We start from the raw sequence: 22934 nt of genomic DNA on the forward strand, positions 1-22934 counted from the left end.
CCCTGGATTCTCTATCAGCCCAGAACTAAAACAATTTCCGAGGCCAACTCTTCAGACAGGGATTGGACTGGACTGTGGGACATAAAGTGATACTTGTGAGGACTGTGCCTCTTAGCTCAAGTAGATAGGAGAGACTAAATGGGCAGCTTCTGTCCAGAGGTGAGATGGGAAGGCAGAGAGTGTTAGGAGCTGGTTGAATGGACATGGGGAATTGGGGTGGAAAGGGGGAGTGTGCTGTCATGGTATGGGAAGAGCAATTAGAGTCACATAACAATGTATGTATAAATTATTGTATGGGAAAAAATTTAAAAAATTAAAAAAAAAAAAAAAAGCAGCAGTTAGACCTCCAAATTTTCTCCCCGAAATCAATAAAAGACTGGAGGTTTATTCTCTGGAGAGGGTAAAACAAAAAGGATTTGGATTGAGTGAAAGTTGAAGGTAGAAAATGGATATTGCAAAGAGAGGTATTAATTAATATTCACATACGAAATGTAGAGGCCTTGTGATAGACTACTACTTTCCTCCCAATATCTTTCTCTTCTATAGTAGTAATAGGATATGGTTTTTTTTGTTTGTTTTTGTGCTTTAGGTGAAAGTTTACTGCTCAAGTTAATTTATCATACAAAAAACTATACATACTGTTATGTGACATTAGTTGCAGTCCCTATAATGTGACAGCACACTCCCCCTTTCCACACTGGGTTTCTTGTGTCCATTCAGCCAGTTCGTGTCCCTTCCTGCCTTCTCATCCTGCCTCCAGACAGGAGCCGCCCATTTGGTCCCGTGTATCTGCTTGAATTAAGCATACCCTTCACGAGTATTATTTTATGTTTTATAGTTCAGTCTAGTCTTTGTCTGAAGAGCGGGTTTCACGAATGGTTTTAATTCTGAGTTAACAGAAAGTCGGGGAGCAATGGCTTCAGGGGTTCCTCCAGTCTCATTCAGACCATTAAGTCTAGTCTTTTTAGGTGAATTTGAGTTCTGCTCCACACTTTTCTCCTGCTCCATCAGGGACTCTCTGTTGTGTTCCCTGTCAGGGCGGTCATTGATGGTAGCCGGGCACCGTCCAGTTCTTCTGGTCTCAGGCTGATGGAGTTTCTGGTTTATGTGGGCCTTTTGTCTCTTGGGCTAATGGATCCTGGGTTTGTTTTTGTTTTTCTTTAATTTATTGGTTAGTTGATTGATTTTAGGGCACAGTTACGAGAATATAAGCAAAACTGTCAGTGTCCCTTAGAACTAGAAGTGCCCACATGATGACATTCTGGTCAACAGAAAGTGAACAGAAGTGATATGTGCAACTTCCATGTAGAGACATCAAAGGGAAGGGGCTTATCTTTCAGAAGACATGGTGGTGAACCATCTTGGATCATATCTATCAGGGCAATGTCCCAGGAATGACAAAGCAATAAGACAGAGGAAACCTGGTTCCTCATACCATGAAGCCACCATACCTGTTCTGGACTGTTTACTCTCAAAATGTTATGCAAGAGAGAAATAAACTTCTTAGATATATTCATCATAAATATGAATATATACACATATATATATCCATATACACACACATATACTAACAAGCTTCAAAATATATCAACAATTATAAAAGAAATAAATAGAAATAGAACAGAAAAGATAAATCAATTGTAGTTGAAATTTTTAACGTCACTCAGAAATCATTAAACAAAAAATAAGCAGAAATATTGAAGACATGCTTAATACTATTAATATGCTCAAGTGACTAAATATGTAGAAATTTATACTCAACACACAGCAAATATACATTATATTCAAGCACCATAGAACATGTTCAAAACTGGACCATTTATTAGGCCACAAAGAAAGGCTCAACAAATTCCAAAGAATCGTTACTATCATATAGACAATATTCTCCAACCAGAAAGTTTTATTACATTGCAAGTTAACATTTATATACGGTACAAAGAATAAGTAGCCCTTGGGTTAAAAAATCATGACAGAAGTTAAGAAATACTTTGAACTAAAATTCATAATGAAAGTACTGCATGTCAACTTTCATAGGACACTGATGAAGCTCTATTTGGATGAAGATTTATAGCTTTTATAAACTTACCAGGAAACAAGAAAAGTTAAAAATAACTGACTGCAAAAATTCAAATAAAAAACTTAGAAAAACAGCAATAGAGAAATTTCAAAGCAGCAGGAGAAAAAGAAAGGAGGAGGTAAGGCAGAAATCAAGACAGAAAAAAGAGGATTAGCAAACTAAAGACTGCTTTGAAAAGATTAAAAATACAGAAATATAAAAAATGCAAAACAGAGAAAATACAGAATAACTAGACACAAAGACAGAAAATGTAAAAAAACAAAATACAGAATAACTATAGACACAATTTCAAAATAATAGTTTCTACTTATGATTAAAAAAGAAGGTTAAAGAATCTCTTAGCAGACTTGGAATAGAAACTAACTTCTTTATGTTTCTAAACGTTATATACCAAAAACCTATTGTAAATATTATATTTAATGGAGAAACAGCCCTTTAAGATTAGGAACAAGATTACCTTGCCAATTATCACTAGTTTTTAATTTTGTCCTGGAGGTTCCCTACAATCTTCTATAAGGAAAAAAATAAGAGGTATAAGGAAGTCTGAAATAAGTACACGGAGACTCAAGACAAAGCATCTCAAGACTAGTGTTATGAAAGGAAACCACTAAGCTACTATAAACTGTAGGATTCTAAAGCCTTTACCATTCTTTACCATTGTACTTTGCTTTTACAAGGAAGTCCCTCCTTCCTGTCTCATACAATCTCTTTCTCTCACATGATTTTTTTTTCCTACGGTAGTGGAGAAAAATAGTCCTTTGCCTCTTTGGGTTCTTTGATACTTGATGTACACCAGGCCTAAGCATCTTCCTAAATCCGATTATTGGCTATAAACCCTGTTGGGCTACAAGGTCACCAGAGCAATATTTTTTAGAAATGTCACCTATGCTGCCTGACAAAAGCTTGCAGAAAAGGCCATTGTAATCTCTCTGGAATATGAGTAGGGCTTTAATGCAAAAAGTGACACCAGGGGTCTCTACAAATTGAGGTATCATCTCAGTCATAGCAGCATAAATGGCTCTTGAGCTCTTATTAACACAAGCTGTTAATCTGCTAGGCCAATTAGAGAGATCCCTAAAATTAAAGGAATAGTCCTGTTCTCTACTCCATTGAGAAAGAACAACCCTTCGATCGCTGTAAGGGAGTGAGGTGCAATGTAATTAAAAAGTTAAAGATTTATTATCCTGGAAACAGTATGTGCTCTCCATGTATTTATTACGCTAGGTAGGGCTTGCTTGTCATGTTGTATAAAACAACCTACTCATATCTTGACAGACCAAAGGCCCACCAAGACGTAGAGAAACAAAACCAACAGTATAACCCTTAATGGGCATATTTAAAGTTTCATGAATACACAGGTGTCAAAGTGTGAATGATCCACAAAGAATATAAAGAGGACAGCAACTTCCAATAGCAACGGAACATGTTGTGTACACTCTAAAAGTTAAAATCTCAACCAATAAAGGAATTATCGGTATTTTAATGCCTTGGACAAATATGAGAACTCCTTCATAGATCTTATTTTCCTGGACAAATACTGTGTCCTCTTTCAAATGTATGTTATTTGTCCCCTCTCTCAAGTAGCTACTTGCAGAATGTCACAGGGTCTTATTTTCCCTACACAAGTATGAGACAGCTCCTCCTCCACGCAGGCAAGGCAACTTCTGAGAGGTGTCTTAGATTGTACTTACATATGAAGAATTTTGATGTAAGCAGCTGGGACGTGGTGGTGCTAACCTCTGACTGGTCAGCACTCCCTCCCTTCCTGCAACGCAGGCTTATAAAGGCAGTCTCACTTGAAAATTCAGAGTCTGTAGTCTTTTATTGGAAACGATAATCATATTTTTAGAAAAGTACTTCGGACTGTAATTTTGCCAAATGCCTTTCTTAAAAAAAACAAAAACACTTGCTATCACTTGATTCTGACTAATGTGTGACACATATGAACCCCATGTGTGTCAGAGTAGAACTGTGCTCTACAGGGATTTCAATGGTTGATTTTTTCAGGTGTAGATCACCAGGCCTTTCTTCTGAGGAGCCTCAGGGTGGACTCAAACCTCCAAATTCCACTCAGCAGCCACGAGTGTTAACCATTTGTACCACCAAGGGACTTCAGAGACCTTCCCTGATACTGTGATACTCCAATCATGCTCTTTTGAAGTCTAGTCTCCTTATCTTTGATTTTCTCTTTCAGTTAACTGTCGGATCTTCGTTTGTCAGTAGTTTTGGATATGATTTGAGAAGTTCTCCAACATCACTTTCATTGCTTCGTAAAACATTACATCTTTTGTGAGATTTGCAATTTCACAGTGTGACACAGTGGATGTGCACCACACTGTTCAGTGCTTAGACAAAGATGTAGACACAGAAATGTGATGTTAAGCAGGGTGAGATGTCTGAGGCAAGAATAACGAGTCAAGAATAACTTTTAAGTTGTTCGCTTGTTGGTGGATAGTTTCATGTTATGACAACTTTGGTTTCCTTACCTCCTAATTGTGGAGTCTTGGATCATGATACAGTGTGAGGGAGCTATGGAATCAAACAGAGAGCCACCTAGGGAGGGTGAGGTGAGGAAAGATGTCCCTGAGGAAGTGACAGCTAAACTGAACATTTAGTAGTTAAGTTAGCCAGCACCGTGGGCTAAAGGGTAGACTGTTTCAGGCAGGACACTGTGTGTAAAGGCCCAGAGGCAAAAGACTAACCTCTTGTAACAGCCTCCAACATGCTTCTCCCACCCACTTTTTACACCTCTAACCCATTCTCTTCACTGCACCAGGGTTATGTCTAAGACACAACTCAAGTAATGTTATTACTGCTCAAAATGCTTTCATGGCTTCCCACTGTAAGCAGGATAAAAAAAAATCTTAACATTCTCCTAGGCCCTGCATCACCAGGCCCCTGCCTAATTCCAGCATCATTCCATGCCATTCTTCCTCCCCTCTTTCACTTTCTGTCACACAAAACTTCTTTTGGTTTTCTGAAAAGCTTCTTCCACTTTCAAGGCTTTCCCCTAAGCTGTTCAATTTACACGTTACAATATTCTCACTCTCACTTCCTTTAACTAATCCCTATTCATACTTCAGATCTCAGTTGATTAAATTAACTGGCTTCCTGTCCCGCAATTCTTCGTAACACTTGTTCTAATTATAGTTAAACTAATTATGCAATTACTCAGTCTGTCTCTTCAAGCTGACTGTACGGACCTTATGTGTTTTGGCATATCCCCAGGGTCTAGCCTTTTGCCTAACCTGTATTTGCTGAATGAGGAGCATCTGGGAAACAAAAATCAGTTCTGTGTGACTGGAGCTGTGAACAATTTGCCAAAAACTTTCCGAAAACCTGGTTATCAGTGGCCTTTGGTGGGACTATAAAGCTAGTAAGATAGGACCCTAGGTGCAGAGTACCAAGCCTTGAGCCTGACTCTGCCTCCTTCAGGTAGCCTATGCACACTGATTGCAACATCTGAGAGAAAAAGCCCCTGTCCTCACCTTTCATGATTTTGCAAGCTGGTATCCCCATTTGGGTACCTCACATTCCTAGCCCTAGGCATTGGCCGGAACTCCCCATTGCTGTCAAGTCGATTTGCAGTCACAGCAACCCTATAGGACAGAGTAGAACTGCCCCATAGGGCTTCCAATGCTGTAATCTTTATGAAAGCAGACTGCCACATAGCCTGTCCCCTCAGAGCGGCTAGTGGGTTGGAACCGCCAACCTTTCCCTTAGCAGCTGAACACTTAACCACTGTGCCAGCAGGGCTCCTTACTGACCAGAACAGGGGAAAGGAAACTCAACACCCAGGCCCAGCACTGCCATGAAACCACAGGAGACTCACTGCCCTGTTCTCAGTCCTCTAAGGTGACCAATTTATGACATTCTCCATTAAGACAACTCTAGGGAAGCATGCAGTGCTCAGAGCTGCCACGAGATGGCGTTCCTCCTCTAATGTACCTAATAGAGGAATGCAGCCTGGAATTCAGAACCAGGAAAGAAAAGGAAGTTTGGACTTTGGGGCAGGTCATACCCAGCAGCCCAGGTGTGGCATTCCTAAGGGAAACAATTTCCTTCCCAGGCTTGACAAGAAAGATAAGACAAGTAAGCAGTGTGGATCCTCCAGTAGCTTTAATAACTCCCTTTCTGGAGATACCAGGACCTCACAGCAGGAGAGCTGGAAGGGAAGTCAGAAAGCTGTGTCCTCAGTATGGGTCATTGAAAGGGTACAGAGGATGCCCCGCATCTCTCGGGACCCGCTTCCCATCCACCTGGAAAGACAGATGGACAGATGACTCCATTAGCAGAAGCTGACATTCCAAAGATGGAGGGTACCTCCCCTTCCCCAAAGCTTCCTGAATAACCTCAGCTATCTACATCACTATGCCAGATGGCAGTGATCAGGCCCCTGGCCTCATGAATGCCACAGTATCAGAGGCATTACAGCACCAAACCCGTAATACATAGCTAACAGTCTCAGCTGAGATTAAGTGCTAGGAAACTATTTATTTCCCTGTGTACAGCAGGCTTGAACCCCACCCAATCCCCCCTAACAAGGTCAAAAATACCTTCTGGGTTCCCCTCATTGATATCATTTATTTAGAACCTACCACCCGTCAGGAACTGCCCTCATTTTACAGATAGGAAGCTGTGGTTTAGGGAAGTCAAGTAACTCGTTCTAGGTTACAAGATACCAAGAGGCAGGACTGGGACTCACAGGGTACGCTCCTTATCCCTGAACTATACTACTTCCCAGAGCTCAATAAAGGGAAAAGAGATCATTGTGTCCTGGACAGCAATGCTCCCACTACTACCACTAACATTCTGTCCTTCCCCTGAGCAACACCTTGAGGCCAGACCTGGGGCAGCATCTTACTGGGATCTCACATTCCCTGAACCTGGGGGTTGATAAATCCTCACCGTAAGCATGGGCACAATATATCGCCAATTTTTGTTCAGATCATCTAACTGCTTCATCTCTTCTGGGCTGAAGGTGAAGTCAAACACCTGGGGGCGAAAAGGGAGGTGGTGGGGGTCACAAAGTCCAGCCATGTAAGTAGAAACTGGGGTTGCAAAGAACTGCCTTTGTAGCCAGGCAGAGTTGGGGCCACACTGTGTCCCAAAAGGCTAAAAAGGACAGGACCATCACTCACATACCTGGATGTTCTGAAGGATTCGGGAAGGAGTGATACTCTTGGGGATGGAGACCACTTTCCGCTGGACCTGCCACCTAAGGCAGGGGATTGAGGTAGATAAGGAAGAGTTGTTAGTCCTCCTAAGCATTGTTTCATCCTCCATGCAGCCTTCTCTGAGCTCCAAGAGCCCTGGAGCCCCACCAGAACACGGTACATGCCTCACAGTGGCCTCCACTCAGATCACATTGCAAGCTCTTAAGGAACCCCTCAACCCTTGCCTCCCAAACCCAGGGTCCCTTGTCCCCACAGACTCTCTTTCCCCAGTACTGCACATACCTGAGCAAGACCTGAGCTGGAGACCGGCCATACTTTTCAGCCAGTGCCAGGACCACTGGATCCTGAAGCAAGACAGGCTCATCAGGATCCCGCCAAGCACGATCAGAAGAGCCCAGAGGGCTATAAGCAGTCACCTCCAGACCACGTGCATGGCAGTGAGCAATCAGCTCTTTCTGAGCCAGGTATGGGTGGCATTCCACCTGAGCCAGAAAACAATTCATCACCAAAAGTGCCCACACCCAGCTTATCCAGCCCCACTCACACATGCATGTCCTGACCAACCCTGCACTGCAGATGCTCCCCTCTTCCTCAGCCCGCTTTTCTCATTCTGTCTGCCACTGGCGATTTCACTCTCTCCCAGGGATTCAACACCTGCTTTTAGGCTGAGAACTTGCACACCAACACTCTGACATCTTGTTAGCCGTTTCCATTAAGAAGGCCCATCACCTGCTCACTCATGCTCTTGTGAACAAACCCCAAACAGTTGGTCTGTTTGCCTTGCTCACCTGCAGGACAGCAGGGCGCACAGAGGCCACACTGAGCACATCATCGATCTGCCGGCTGTTGAAGTTGGACAGACCCAGTGCCCGCACCAGCCCCTTGGCCACCAGTGCCTCTAGAGCCTTCCAGGTCTCCTTGTAGTGGGTGGAGTCATAGCGTATAGTCCCATCCGCATTCTTAGGGAAGGGGTTGTCTCCCTGCCTGAGTGTGGGACAACCCCCTGAGTGTGGGCATAAATGCCAAGCTCCTGCTCTATCTGCCCATCCAGCTACTCTATGTTCCATGCCCCAACTCCAAAGAGGCCAAAGGGCCAAGAGTGAGAAACAGTTGTGCTTTCTCACCCTTCCAGATCATGACTCAGGTGTTAACTCTACATGGAATACCCATTCCCCCTTCTTTTCTTCCTAGACCAGATTGTATCTCCTTTCCTCTGAGATGTCCTCCTTAGCTCCTTCTTCCTGAGGGAGTTACATGCTCTTCCAGCACAGGACACAGTACTGATGGTAGGTTCCTCTCACACCCTCTGCTGGGGCTAATTTGTTACTGCAACCCAGGACCTAGCCCTACAGAAGGGTCAGTACATGTTTCCTGAATGAATAAAGGGAGCAGAGGGACCACCCATACACACCCAAGATATACACCACAGTAAACTACATTCCTTTTTCTATAGCTAAATTCCTGGCTATTACAGTAGAAAAGGCTGAGATCCCATGGCAAGCTCTGCATATCTCACACAGACAAGTGTTCCTATACTGCTCTGCCACTGTGACTTACGATAACCTATTAACACTACCCTACCCAGATCGCCTGCCTGCCTGGATAAAGACCCTGGCAACAGCTCACTCAAAGGCATGAGGCCAGTGCATGAGGTACAGGTCCAAATACTCCAGCTGGAGGTCAGCCAGCGTCTTCCGGAGGGCAGGTTCCACATCCTCAGGGTGGTGTTTGGTGTTCCACAGCTTGGATGTCACAAACAGATGCTCCCGTAACACCTCGTGGTACAAAAGGCAAGGACCATAATGAGAAAGGCCATGGGCACCAAGTGTCACTCAACCTCACCTCGGGAGAGGAACTAAAAGGAAGCTAGTACTGGATTCCCTCCACCCTCCAGCCCCAGCCTCTCAACTCTCCATCCCACCCCTCTCTGGAGCCCAAGTCCTCACCTTGCCTGGTCCCACATTCTCCTTCAGGGCCTCCCCGATCTCAGCCTCATTGCCATAGACAGCAGCACAATCAATATGGCGGTAGCCAACGCTCAGGGCATACTTAATAGCTTCTTTCACCTGTCAGGTAAAAGGAGCAGAGGTTTCAGCTCTGTTGGTCTAAGCCAGAAACTCCTTCCCGCCAACATTCCGAGGGTCAGTGATAGAAAAGCAGGAATATACCAGGGCCATCCATGCAGTGGAGGCGAGAAGATGGAAAACGGCTCTAGTCTAGAGGACCACAAGCCTCCTCAGGGGACCCAAACCCTCTGTCCTGCCCCCATCCCACCAACCTCCAAACTCCCTTCCTACTCAAGTCATCTCAGCAGAGCCCAGCAAAAAACTAACAATGTGTTCCCAGGATCTAACAGAAAGGAAGATCTGGTAAATATTTCTTGAATCAAAAGATGGATGGATAAATAGAAGTACAGGTCATGGAGACAGGTGCCCAGCCCTGAGGAGCTGGTTAGGGAACATGATCCATTCCTAGATCAAGACTACACAGCAAAAGGCCCGTGGGGAGTCATGCAGCCACAGTGTGCTATGGAGGCTCAAGGCCAGCAGAAGAGATGAGAGGGAAAAAACTAAGGAAGGTGAAAAAGTTCGGCCCAGAGTCCCCAGATGGGAGAGAAGAAAGCAGGCATCAAGCAAGAGGATGGGTGAGTCAATTTGCTAAAAACTAGACTAGAAATACGGCATCAGAAGCAGGACCCAAGGTGACAGGCCCTTGCCACAATGCACTCAGAACTCTTGCTATGGGTACCTGGCTTGGCATTCAAGACCCCCATCTAGGGGCAGTTACTCAAACTCCTCACCCTACTCCTGCTATTCTGTAACCCAGTCCTTGTCCTTGGTTCTGTGTCCAGAACCTAAGTCAAGGGCCCACACTCTGCATTGACCTAGCTTCTGGACTTGTCCCCAGGCTGTTTGGAATGCCTGCCCAGATCAATGGGTCCTTGGCTGCAGGGTCCTAGGCAGCTGTAGAAGGAAAGCAAAGGGAAGAAGGCAGAGATCACCCAACCACAACATAAATACCAGTCTAAATCCCAGATAGAACTGGCTGTTCTCCATGCTGGAGTCCCTCCCAAACTTAATCCCCAAACTTCTCTTGACTCTGACTCAGATTTCCAAGAAACATGGAAAAAGCCCCACCCCAGGTGCTATGTCAGCCCTAGAAAAGCAGGTCTCCAGGGTCTACACTAGGAGTTAATAAACTACAGCAGCTACCTTTTTTTTTTTTTTTTTCCATTTCTTTTCTAAAGCTTATCAACTAAGGGTGGTTTTTATATTTTTAAATGGTTACTTATTAAACAGTTATATAAACGCCTACATAATAGCCTCCATTTTGCCTTTTGTCCAGCAAAGCCTAAAATATTAACTATCTGGTCCTTTTAGAAAAAGCTTGCTGATCCTTGGTCTACACAGTTGACCTACTTCTTGTTCAAACCCCGACACCTGCTGTGTGCCTAGCTGCATGTGAATACTAGGGAGAGGCCTACCCCCCAAAATCTAGGTGTAGGAGACAAGACATGACCACAGCACAGGGTGATAGGGCAGAGGGGACTTAGGGAGTACAATGAATGAGAAGTGATACAGGAGAGGGGCCTTAGGGAGTACAATGAATGAGAAGTGATACAGGGAAGTCAACTCCTCAATGCCAGCAACAACAAAGGCTGCTGTCACTGCCGTGGACACTCACATATGGACATGTGCATGCACATGTGGGCCCCACATCTGCCGTGGCACACAGTACAGATGCAGTTAGAAAAAGGTTTCCTTTCTATGCCCTTGGCCCTACTGGGCCCCTCAGTCCCTCCTCTGAGTGAGCTGGGAAGGTGAAAGCAGCTGGGGGGAGCCAAGGACTCACTGCTGGTCCCTTCTTCCCTTTCCTCTTCCCACTGTCCTCCAGGCTCATCCCTACATGAAGTGGAGTATAAGGTGAGAAGGCTGTCAGGGAAAACGCAGAGTCCTTCTCCTAAATCCTGCCTTTTCCCTGACAGAGGCTCAAGAAGCTCCCCTCTTGTTCCCCCATCCCTCACCTGGCCAGACTCACTCTTCCAGGTGCCCAGTCCAATCAGGGGCATCTTCTGCCCAGTATGCAGAAGGACACAGGAAGTCGACATTGCCTCCTGAAACAAAGATGGGAAGAGAATGGTGTGGGAGTCAATGCTGCAGTTTGGGGCTCAGCCACCCACTTGTCAAGACTTCCACAAAACACGGGTGAGAGATGGATGGGGAAAAGGGGAGCAGAGGTGGTAGGGGAACAAATATGTGGCTGTATGTATGTTCCTATAGGCAGAAGCAACTGAGACAGGGTGCCCAGAACCAAAGCCAACAATTCCTGGATAAACCCTAACCAGACAACCAGCCTGGCTTGGCTGCCCTTCCTTCTAAAGGTCTGTGTTAAAGAGCTCCAATACCTAAAAACAAAGATGGGGTGTAGAGCCAGAAGTATCCAGCCTTGACTAAATAAGGTCTCAAGCCAGTGTAAGCAGGCAAAAGCCATAAGGAGACAAAGCAAGACTAGGTAACAGAACAGGCCCAAGAAGAGGCAACTTCTCTTGAGGATGAAATGAACGTTCCCAGGAGGTTGTCAGAACTACAGAGACTCTGAGTCCCTCTCACAGAGGTCTGGTCACCCATGCTGGTAGGCCTTAGTGAGCTCCTACAAGGAACTAAACCATTTTCAGATGAGAAAACGGAAGCTCGGAGTTTAAATTATTTGCCCCAAATCAACAGCTAAGAAGTGGTAGAGCCAAGGATCCAGGGAGCTAATGGAAAAAGGCAGGAATAAGATAGGGAAACATAAACCTGTAAAAACACATGTTCTAAGCTTGTAAAAATGGCGGCATCAGCCCTCCTCATTTAACTTCACAACAGGGAGGGGAGAGAATGAAGATCAACATCAGCACAAAGCTGGCTCCTATGAAGTAGAGGTCTGACATACCTCCTTGCGCCAACCTTTTTACCAATTCTGACACTAGCTGTCCCTCCCACAGCACTCTCTATTTCTCTGCTGGGTTTTGATAATCCATTGCAATGGTCACACAGAACTCACAGACAATAGTTATGGGGTTTCCTAGGGAAGTAACAGGTACAACTTAGGATACAGCTCTTCGATCAGGACAGCTTCTTCTCTGGCCATGCCAATAGGCAGGCTTGTGCCACTGGGCCCTGCTTGGGCCTGGGCCCTCACACTCGGCCCCCTGAGGACAGTCTCCTCTTAGCTGCCCCCAAGGACAGTCTCCTGTTAGCCCCCCTAGGGCAGGCTCCTCTCGGCCTGGCCTCTGTCCTATTTAGGCAAGTGTTACAAAACTCTTTAGCTCTACCAATTAAGTCATCGGAGGCACCCCACTCAACCAGTAGATCAATACACCCACTGTAGATGCCTCCCTCCATGGGCCAGGAAGCCCACTGCGCTGTCTAGTGCCAGTGACCTGGTTCTGCTACTGCTGCCGTTTCTCTGCCACACTGGCCACCACTCCTACCATCTCCCACCTTCTCCAGTATTAACAGTTCTCTCTGTCTCATAGGTCTAGGAGGTTCTCAGCACAGGGATCCTGGGTCTAAAGATGTGCTCCACTCTTGGGTCTTTTTTCTTCATGGTAGTGAGGTCCCCTCTCTGCTCTGGGATTGGCTCTCTTTTCAAGCCTAGCAGAATGGCAAAACTGACCAATCCACTCGTTAGGGTTCCATACATATTTGCACAGCCTCACCACCCACAAGGGCTCTGCAGTGTGATGGATCACTTTTGTACGGCCTTTCTAGCCATGGTCCTGTAACTTCCACCCAAGTGATTGGGTGGGACTGTACAGATATGGAAATTGTGGCCCACTAAAGGGATTGGTCAGTTTTGCCCTCCTGCTGGGTTTGAAATGAGCTACCCCAGAGGTGGGAAAGAGAAAAGCCCACCACCGTCAAGGAAGAACAGCTAGGAGCCAGCAAGCACATCCTTTGGACCTAGGATCCCCATGCTGAGAAGCTCCTGGAAGCAAGAGACCAAGAGAGAGAGCTATAACCCTAAAGATGTTGAGAAGTGGTGGCAGAAGAGACCCAGCAGCAGGAATCAGTGCAGTGGGACTCCTGTCCCACAGAGAGACAAAGCTGAGTGCCTTGAGGCAGAGGCCCAGGGCCAGGGAGAGGCATGCCTGCATGTATGGCTATGAAGAAGCTGTCCTGATGAAAGAACTCTATCCTTAAGTGTTCCTGAGCCTGAACTGTAACCTGTTACTTCCCTAATAAATCCCATAATTGTAAGTATGGTCTGTGAGTTCTGTGTGGCCATTGCAATGAATTATCGAACCCAGTAGAGAGTACTGTGAGAGGGATGGTTGGTGTCAGAATTGGTAAAGGTGGTGAAGAGAGGAGGTATGTCTGACCCTGCCTCACAGGAATCAGTCTTGGGCTTTTGATCTTGATTCTCCTTCCTACTTGTAAAGTTAGGAGGTTAGACACCTCTCCCACACTGTTTTTACAGGTTCCATGCACCTTATTTGCATTGTTACCAAGCCGTCCAATCCCCTTGGTGGACCACAAGCACCTTATTTGCATAGTTCTACCCAATGATTTTATAGGAGTCACAAGCCTATGCGTGGCTAGAAGAGCCACATTATGTAAATCACTACACCACAAAGCCTCACAACAGGACCATGTACAATGTGCTACATACAGAAAAGGAAGTGAATTCTATAGGGTAAGGATGAGGGGATAGTGCCATTGGCTTTTTTGGTTTTTTCCCCCTCTGGATTGACTCTTTATTGTGATTCTCTGGTACTTGCCTCAACAAAACTCTTACATAAAAGCATAAACTTTTTTTTTTTTTAAATAATATTGTATTGTGTTTTGACTCAAAAAACAGCAGGGTGGCAATATTAATCCCTAACAAAACAGACTTTAAAGTAAAATCTACCACAAAGGATAAGAAAGGACACTATATAATGTTAAAAGGACAATGCACCAGGAGGACATAATCATAATAAATATTTACGTTCCCAATGACAGGGCTCCAGAATACATAAAACAAACTCTAACAGCATTGAAAAGAGACATAGACAGCTCCACAATTGTAGGAGACTTCAACACACCACTTTCGGTAAAGGACAGAACATGCAGAAAGAAGCTCAGTAAAGACACAGAAGATCTAAATGCTACAATCTACCAACTTGATCTCATGGACATATACGAAACACTCCACCCAAAAGCAGCCAAGTATACTTTCTTTTCCAACACACATGGAACATTTTCCAGAACAGACCACATATTAAGCTATAAAGCAAGCCTTAACAAAATCCAAAGCATCAAAATATTACAAAGCATCTCTTCTGACCATAAAGCCATAAAAGTAGAAATCAAAAACAGAAAAAGCAAGGGAAAAAAATCAAACACATGGAAACTGAACAACACCTTGCTCAAAAACTACTGGGTTATAGAAGAAATTAAGGATGGAATAAAGAAGTTCACAGAATCAAATGAGAATGAAAACACATCCTACCAGAATCTTTGAGATACAGCAAAAGCAGTGCTCAGAGGTCAGTTTATAGCAATAAATACATACAACCAAAAAGAAGAAAGGGCCAAAATCAAAACATTAACCCTACAACTCCAACAAGCAGAAAGAGAGCAGCAAAAGAAGCTCTCAAGGGCCAGAAGAAAGGAAATAATAAGAATTAGAGAAGAACTAAATGAAATAGAGTACAAAAACTGAAACAGTTAACAAGACCAAAAGCTGGATCCTAGAAAATAATAAATAATTGTATTGTTTTAGGTGAGAGTTGACACAGCAAATTAGGTTCCCCTTAACAATTTTTATACAGACTGTTCCATGACATGAGTTACAGTTTTCACAATGTGTCTTCTCATTATTTCCAGTCTGTTTGTTCTGTTTCCATTGATCTAGCTTCCCTTCTCCTCCTTGCCTTCTCATCTTTGCTTTTGGGTAAGTGTTCACCATTTGGAGTCATACAGTTGATTTTTTAAGGCAGCACATTACTCACAGGTGATATTGTTTATTTTATAAGCCAATCTATTATTTGGCTGAGAGGTGACCTCCAGGAGTAGAATCAGTGCCAAGTTCAAAGCGTATCTTAGGGCAATAATCTCAGAGTTTCCTTCAGTTTCTATTGGTGCAGTAGGTCTGAACTTTTTTAGGAATCTGAGTTTTGTTCTACATTTTTCTTCCATTCTGTATGGGACCTTCCATTGTGTTCTTGGTCAGAATGGTCAGTAGTGTGAGCCGAGCAACATCTGGTTCTAGTCTCAGGTTAGAAGAGGCCTTGGTTCCTGTGGGCTATTAGTCCTGTAGATTTGTTTCTTCTTTGAGCCTTTGACTTCCTTCATTCTCTTTTCCTCCACGCAAGCAGACCAATAGCTGTATCTTACATGGCCACTCACAAGCTTTTAAGACCCCACATGCTACTCACCAAAGTAGGATATAGAACATTATAACTTTCTGAACTATGTTATGCCAATTGACTAAACTGTCCCTCAAGACTATGGTCGCAAGCCTTTTAACCCAGTAAACCAATCCCACAAGTTATATGGATATGTCTAAGAAGCCTCCATAATTGTGCCCCCTATGTGGTTTGTTATATATGCAGTACATACAAACATTTATATACATAGGCCTCCAGATACACCTATACATGCACATGCATCTAGTCACATATGCCTTTCTATACACATATATGCATTCATTCATATCTACCTACATAACCACACACAATCCTGACGCACACCTTTCCTGACTTTAAACCATGCAGTATCCCCTTGTTCTGTTCAAACAATTGCCTCTTGATCTATATACAGGTTCCTCATGAGCACAATTACGTGGTCTAGAATTCCCATTCTTCGCAAAGTCATCCACAAATTGTTATGAGCCACACAGTCCAAGGCCTTTGCATAGTCAATAAAACACAGGTAAACATCTTTCTAGTATTTTCTGTTTCAGCCAGGATCCATCTGACATCAGCTATGAAATCCCTAGTTACAGGTCTTCCTCTGAATCTGGCTTGAATTTCTAGCAGTTCCCTGTCAATATACTGCTGCAGCCGCTTTTGAATGCGTCTGATATCCATGATATTGTCCAATAATTTCGGCATTTGGTTGGATCATCTTTCTTGGGAATAGCCATAAATATGGATCTCTTCCAGTTGGTTGGCCAGGTAGTTGTCTTCCAAAGTTCTTGGCACAGACAAGTGAGCACTTCCAGTGCTGCACTCGTTTGTTACAACACTTCAACGGATATTCCATCAATTCCTGACGCCTTCTTTTTTGCCAATGCTTTCAGTACAGCTTGGACCTCTTCCTTCACTGCCATCAGTTCCTGATCATATGCTACCTCCTGAAATAGATGAACATCGACCAATTCTTTTTGGTATAGTGACTCTGTGTATTCCTTCCATCTTCTGATGATTCAAGTGTCATTTAATATTTTCCCAGTAGAATCCTTCAATATTGCAACTGGAGGCTTGGATTTTTTCTTCAGTTCTTTCAGCTTGAGAAATGCCGAGTGTGTTCTTCCCTTTTGGTTTTCTATCTCCAGGTCTTTCAACATGTCATTACAATACTTTACTTTCTCTTCTGGAGCAGTCCTTTGAAATCTTCTGTTCACCTCTCTTACTTCATCATCTTTTCCATTTGATTTAGCTACTCAACATTCAAGAGCAAGTTTCAGAGTCCTTCTTGACATCCATTTTAGTCTTTTCTTTCTTTCCTGTCTTATAAGAACAGGGCATCAGGATCAGAGAAACACTCATTAACAACCTACATTATACAGATGACACAACCTTGCTTGCTGAAAGTGAAGAGGACTTGAAGCACTTACTGATGAAGATCAAAGACCACAACCTTCAGTATGGATTATACCTCAACTTGAAAACAAAAATCCTCACAACTGGACCAATAAGCGACATTATGATAAATGGAGAAAAGGTTGAAGTTGTCAAGGATTTCACCTTACTTGGATCCACAATCAACATCCATGGAAGCAGAAGTCAAGAAATCAGAAGACCCATTGCATGGGGCAAATCTGCTGCAAAAGACCTCTTTAAAGTGGTGAAAAGCAAAGACGTCACCCTGAAGACTTAAGGTGCGCCTGACTCAAGCCATGGTGTTTTCAATCACCTCATATGCATGCGAAAGCTGGAGGATGAATAAGGAAGACCGAAGAAGACTTAATGCCTTTGAATTGTGGTGTTGGCGAAGAATACTGAATATAATACGGACTGCCCAAAGAATGAACAAATTTGTCTTGGAAGAAGTACAACCAGAATGCTCCTTAGAAGCAAGGATGGTGAGACTACGTCTCACATACTTTGCACATGTTATCAGGAGGGATTAGTCCCTGGAGAAGGACATCATTCCTGGTAAAGTAGAGGGCCGGCAAAGAACAGAAGGACCTTCAACAAGACGGACTGACACAGTGGCTGGAACAATCGGCTCAAGCAAAACAGCGATTGTGAGGATGGCGCAGGACCAGGCAGTGTTTCATTCCGTTGTGCATCGGGTGGCTATGAGTTGGAACTGATCAAGACAGCACCAAACAACCACCACCACCACCACCACCACCACAAACATGTTTTTTGGTTGTTTTTACTGTTGTTGCAAAATTGACACTTTTTCTCATGTACTTCGTGTCTTTATTTACCTTGGTGAAGATGTGATGACTTAACCCATATTTTGTCTTGCCTTTCCCATCACCAAAAATAAAAATTGTCTACTATCTAGAATGTGATTCTCCCTCCCTCTCCTCCTTTCTGTGTGTATATCTATTCTTGACTTTTTATAATAGTGGGACCATACAATATTTCTCTTTTTGTGATTGACTTATTTCACTCAGCATAATGTTCTCCAAATTCATCCATATTGTCTTTCATGGACTCCTCACTACTCTTTATCCAACAAAAACCCATTGCCATTGAGTTGACTCCAACTCATAGCAATCCTACAGGACAGAGAACTGCCCCATAGGGTTTCTAAGGAGTGGCTGGTGGGATCGCACTGCCGATCTTTTGGTTAGCAGCCATAGCTCTCAACCACTGCGCCACCAAGGCTCCTTATTCTTTATAGTTGCATAATAGTCCATTGTATGTATGTACCACAATTTGTTTATCCATTCATCAGTTGACGGACAGTTAGGTTGTTTCCATTTTTTGCTATTGTGATTAGTGCTGTAATGAACAAAGGTGTGTGCGTGTCTATTCCTGTCACTGCTTTTATATCTCTAAGACACATACCTAGGTGTGGGACTGCTGGATCATAAAGTATTTCTATCTCTAGCTTTTTGAGGAAGTGCCATACTGTTTCCCAACCCCACTATCAATGTACAAGGGTTCCAAATGCCCTACAACCTTGCCAGCATTTGTTGTTTTCGGAGTTTTTTTTATCATTGCCATTTTTGCAAGGGTGAGATGGTATCTTGCTGTAGTTTTGATTTGCATATCTCTAAAGGCTAATGATCTCATGCCTCTTTTTAGGTATTTGTTGGCCGCCTGAGTGTCCCCGTTAGTGACACTGGCTTTTAAGAATGAGCTGAACTCTCCCAAGAGTCAAGGGGGAAGTCTTCCCAGGAAGTGGGAACTAGACATAAGACTTCAATGCAGCAGAAAAGTATATACAAGAATTATATACAAGAAAATTACCAACTGAACGAAGTAGGTGGGTGACTAGAGAATCACCTTTTGAAGAGCTTTGAAAGTTAGAAGTCTCTAAATGGCCCAAGAATGCTCATTCATTCAGCAAATGTTGAATGTTCCAGGCCTTGTGCTAGACTCTAGAGACACACATATTCAGATAGGGTCCCTGCCCTCCGGGAATTTACAAGCTGGTAAATCAATATAACATGGTAAGAGCTATGGGTGAAATCTACACAGTGCTGCAGGAAAAGAGTAACCAAGCTAGAACGCCTTCTTGGAGGTGATACTTGAATTAAGTCTTAAAGAATGAATGATCAGGAGTTATATCAGTGAGAGGGAAAGGAGAGGAAATACTCACCTCAAGAGTTAATACGATAGTAATTACCTTCCCCCCTAATCTCATCAGTACTGTAAATATCACTTCCCTGGGACTGATTTCATTATAAAAATACCTTTATAAATATAACCTTTGTTTTCAAGTTCTGAAAGGGCATTAAGAGTATTATGGTACAGCATGTAACAAAACAAGTTGTGAGTATAACCAGTACACTAATTGTCTTTCCTAATACTTCTGACCCAGGAAAATTTTATAGTCTAGTACAAACTGGTTATGAAAACCACTCTTTTCTGCTAAAAAGCATACAAACAAAACTGAACTGAACAATGTGGACAGCAAACCACTGATAGCTGAGTTCAATACTCCTTGTAACCAAACTTCCCAGGGACACACACTTCCCAGAGATCATCCAATCACGTCTGGGCTTCACGGATGGAACTAGGCTGCCTACTGCCATCAGGGTATATGGCTGGTTTTCTGGGCTTGATCCCCAAACATGCTTGATCCCCAAACAAGTGACCAGTTAGCCTCTTCCAGATTTCCCAGCACACACAGGAGGGCTCTGAAATTGCACCTGGGGTAAGAGCTTGAACAAAAACTTGGCCTGGTGGAAAAGGAAGAAACCTGATGCTTGCTTCCCCCCTACTTTTGCTGGTAAAACTGCAAACCAAAAGAGCTGGAGTGTGGGAAGCAAGGATTATGGAGGTAGAAAGACCTAACAAAGGTCTGCAAAGAACAAGAGCTCCAAAGACGGGAGCCGAGGGGCCACAGTGGAAGAAAAATGTGTTTTCCTCCGTCAGCTTGTGGCTTCCTCTTTCTCTGCTGAGGTAGCAACTTTCCAGTCTAGTCCTGCATTAACAGACTCCAGGCTCTGAGCTTGTCAGGAACTGCCTAACTGGACTTCTGGCAGCACTCAAGTTTTTGAAATGGTTAGGTTATCTTGGGAGAAGTCCTAGATATAAGAGAGAGAACCTGGGTGCATGTAGAGAGAGGGGAGAAGAGGGTAGTATTAGAACTCAGGTTTTATTATTCTCAACTCAGGTCCTAGGTTCTTTTTCTGAGGGGCTCATCATTCCCTTCAGAGAGAAGGGCTCTATACTTGCTGCCTGGATGCAGGGAACTTGAAGACACAGGAAAAAGAGGGAGCAGCATTTACAAGGGTTTTCCCTGGCAGCAATGGTCTTTCTTCTGCCTCCCATAAATGTTGGTGTCCCTCAGGGCTCTGTCCTCAATCCTCTTCTCACTCCCCAGCGTAGCTCAGTTATCACCTAAGCACTGATTCCTCCTACCCCAATTCCATACATTCAACTCCCCCTGGACATTTTTATCAGAATGTCCCTTAGGTACCAAAACTACTCATCAAATGCAGCAGCAGAGTGAAGAGGAACGTTTTAGGCTCTGGGGTTGCAAAGACCTGGGTTTGAATCTCAGGTCCACTGTATCTAAAGCACTGTGCATGGTGCCTGGCCCATGCTGTTCTTCCTGTACATTCTATCTCAGCAGAGACTTAAGGCCCTGGCAAACAAGTGTTAAAGCAAACCAGACAGCATGTTCACAGTTTAATCCATGGAGCCTTAAAATAAAAACCATCTAAAGAGTATTTGCAGTTCCTTTCAGGCATTTCTGAGTATTATCAGATTATAATTTTTGTAAGTGATATCTTCTCCCATACTTATAAAGAAGCTAGCTTGGAAAACTACCTCAAATATGTAATGGTGGCCCAGATTTGGCCTGTTCTGCTGAGTAAAAAAATCCTGTTATTACTTCTAAATAAAAAAATGATGTTTGTTCTAAGCTATACTGTTAAGACTTAAAATTGCAATAATACTTCATTTACTTCTTGATGTATGTGAAAAGTATTTAAAAATATATACTTACACTAAATCTTTCTTCAATCCACCCATATCTACCTCCATTGCCACGACCCTAGCTCCACCCACCATCACCCCTACCTGGGCCATGGTAATAAGTCAGTTCATGGCTCTGCTTCCAGTGAGACCCCTTCCCCCACAATTAATCCACTAACTCTGACCATATGACTCCCAGGCTCAAACTCCTTCTGTAGTTCACCTGTACCCTTACGATAAATTCCAGACTCCTTAGTAATACACTTCATAATCTAGCCCCTGCCTTCCTCATTTCAGACTCCATGTTCCAGACACTGCAGAATCAGCTACCACTTGACTCCAGCCCTCTGCATACTTTCCTTCCCCAAGGCCACCCTTGCCTGGATAACTGTTGCCCATCCTTCAGCTAGCTTAAACTTCTGGCTCCTCCCATGTACTGGTATCCTTAGCACCTTGCTGCATTTTTCTATTTACATAACAGTTTCCCCCACAAACCTGTCTGAACTCAATCCTATACAGCCTGCCCATATGCAAGGAGGAGATATGACAGCTGGAGTTTGACCAGCTGGAGGAGCGTTTGAGGAAGCCACTGCCTCCATCTTCCTTTACTTTGGAAACCTAGAAGGCATCATCTCTGGAGAATCTCAAAGCACTTTACCATCGTCAAGAAACCCCAGTGGTCCCAGACAGCATCATATTGAGATTGCTCCTGTATTACAGATGAAGAAACTGAGACCTTGGGAAAAGTAACGGGCATGATTAGATCTATCAAGACTCTTCAAAGTGATGTCCTACAGCCTTAAGTGTGGGCAGACGGAAGAGAAGAGTTAATTAACAGTAGCCTCATTCGGTGAAGGTTCAGATCTGAGTTTCACTTTAACAGAGCTCTGGAGCGAGGTGGGGACACAGAAAAACATGCGCCAGCTGTTTCCAGAAACAAGGCAGGTACCTAAGCAAGCGAATTCATCCCCCTCCTGCCACTTCTGAAAAGAATCTCTGAACCTCCATGGCAAGTCAGAGCTCTTGGAAAAATCGTGGAGGTGATCAAACAAAATGGAGATGCCAACTAACACTGAACACATGTGTGCTGGGAGAATTAAAGGCTCTATCTCATTTAATTCTCGCTACAGCTCTCATGAAGGAACTCTTTTTACCGCTGAGGAAAAGGAGGCCCAAAGAAGCTGAAAGCTTACCCAAGATGATAAAATAAATAAGAGGAGGCGCTCAAATCTGAAACCAAGTATAGACACCTCTAGAGCCCGCGCTCTTCGCTCCATCACAGGGGCGGACACAACTGTAGTCAAAGACTGAGGCCATCTCCTCGGGGAGGAAGATGGGGCAGTAACAACAGAAACTCACCTCGACAAGAGCACAGAACCTGAACGGGGTAGTGTGATCTCTGCTCAGCTCAGCGCCCAGCTCTGGGTCCAAAACGCCTCAGACTGCGGGAACGGTGGCCTGCGAGGGAAGTTGGCCGGAGCCGCCGTAAGTATGGCGGCAATGAATAAACTCCTCCCCGAGGGAGGGACTGGGGCCAGGAATACGGAGTTACCCATTGCGATCCAAGTCCGGCTCCCGCCCCGGGGGAGGAGCTGGGAGTTGGAAGCCAGAGCTGTAAGACTGTACCACCCCCTTCTCCCCTGGGCGCTGGAGGTCCGATTGGCCAGAATTCCGGCACGCCCTCCATCTCCAATGTTTGAAGACCTTGCGGAAAAGGAGATGCCCGCACCGCCGGCCACGTGGGTGGTCCCGGGGGCGGGACCAGGCCGCGCCTCTTGCTGGCCCACACTGCACCTCGCGCCAAAGCGCCCTCGCGCTAGCTCACGCTAGCTGCCTGTTTTCCGGCCAGAGGAAGAGGAGCTGTACCTGCCACGTTGCT

At 44.3% G+C, this 22934-nt stretch overlaps 1 protein-coding gene across 1 annotated transcript; it reads right to left on the reverse strand.

Annotated features, from left to right (window-relative positions):
• Nucleotides 1-5917: 5917 nt before the first annotated feature.
• Nucleotides 5918-22703, reverse strand: AKR1A1 (aldo-keto reductase family 1 member A1). The gene is made up of 9 exons (XM_004371797.2): nt 22415-22703; nt 11279-11368; nt 9201-9320; nt 8881-9029; nt 8043-8238; nt 7537-7736; nt 7223-7295; nt 6986-7072; nt 5918-6336 (listed from the first exon to the last, which is right to left on the reverse strand). Exons 2-9 carry the CDS (start codon nt 11360-11362, stop codon nt 6271-6273), a joined length of 975 nt encoding a protein of 324 aa, XP_004371854.1. The 5' UTR covers nt 11363-11368; nt 22415-22703; the 3' UTR covers nt 5918-6270.
• Between the last annotated feature and the right edge of the window lie 231 nt (nt 22704-22934).

This window comes from Trichechus manatus, unplaced genomic scaffold (assembly GCF_000243295.1).
Source record: "Trichechus manatus latirostris isolate Lorelei unplaced genomic scaffold, TriManLat1.0 scaffold00015, whole genome shotgun sequence".
NCBI classification, from domain to species: domain Eukaryota; kingdom Metazoa; phylum Chordata; class Mammalia; order Sirenia; family Trichechidae; genus Trichechus; species Trichechus manatus.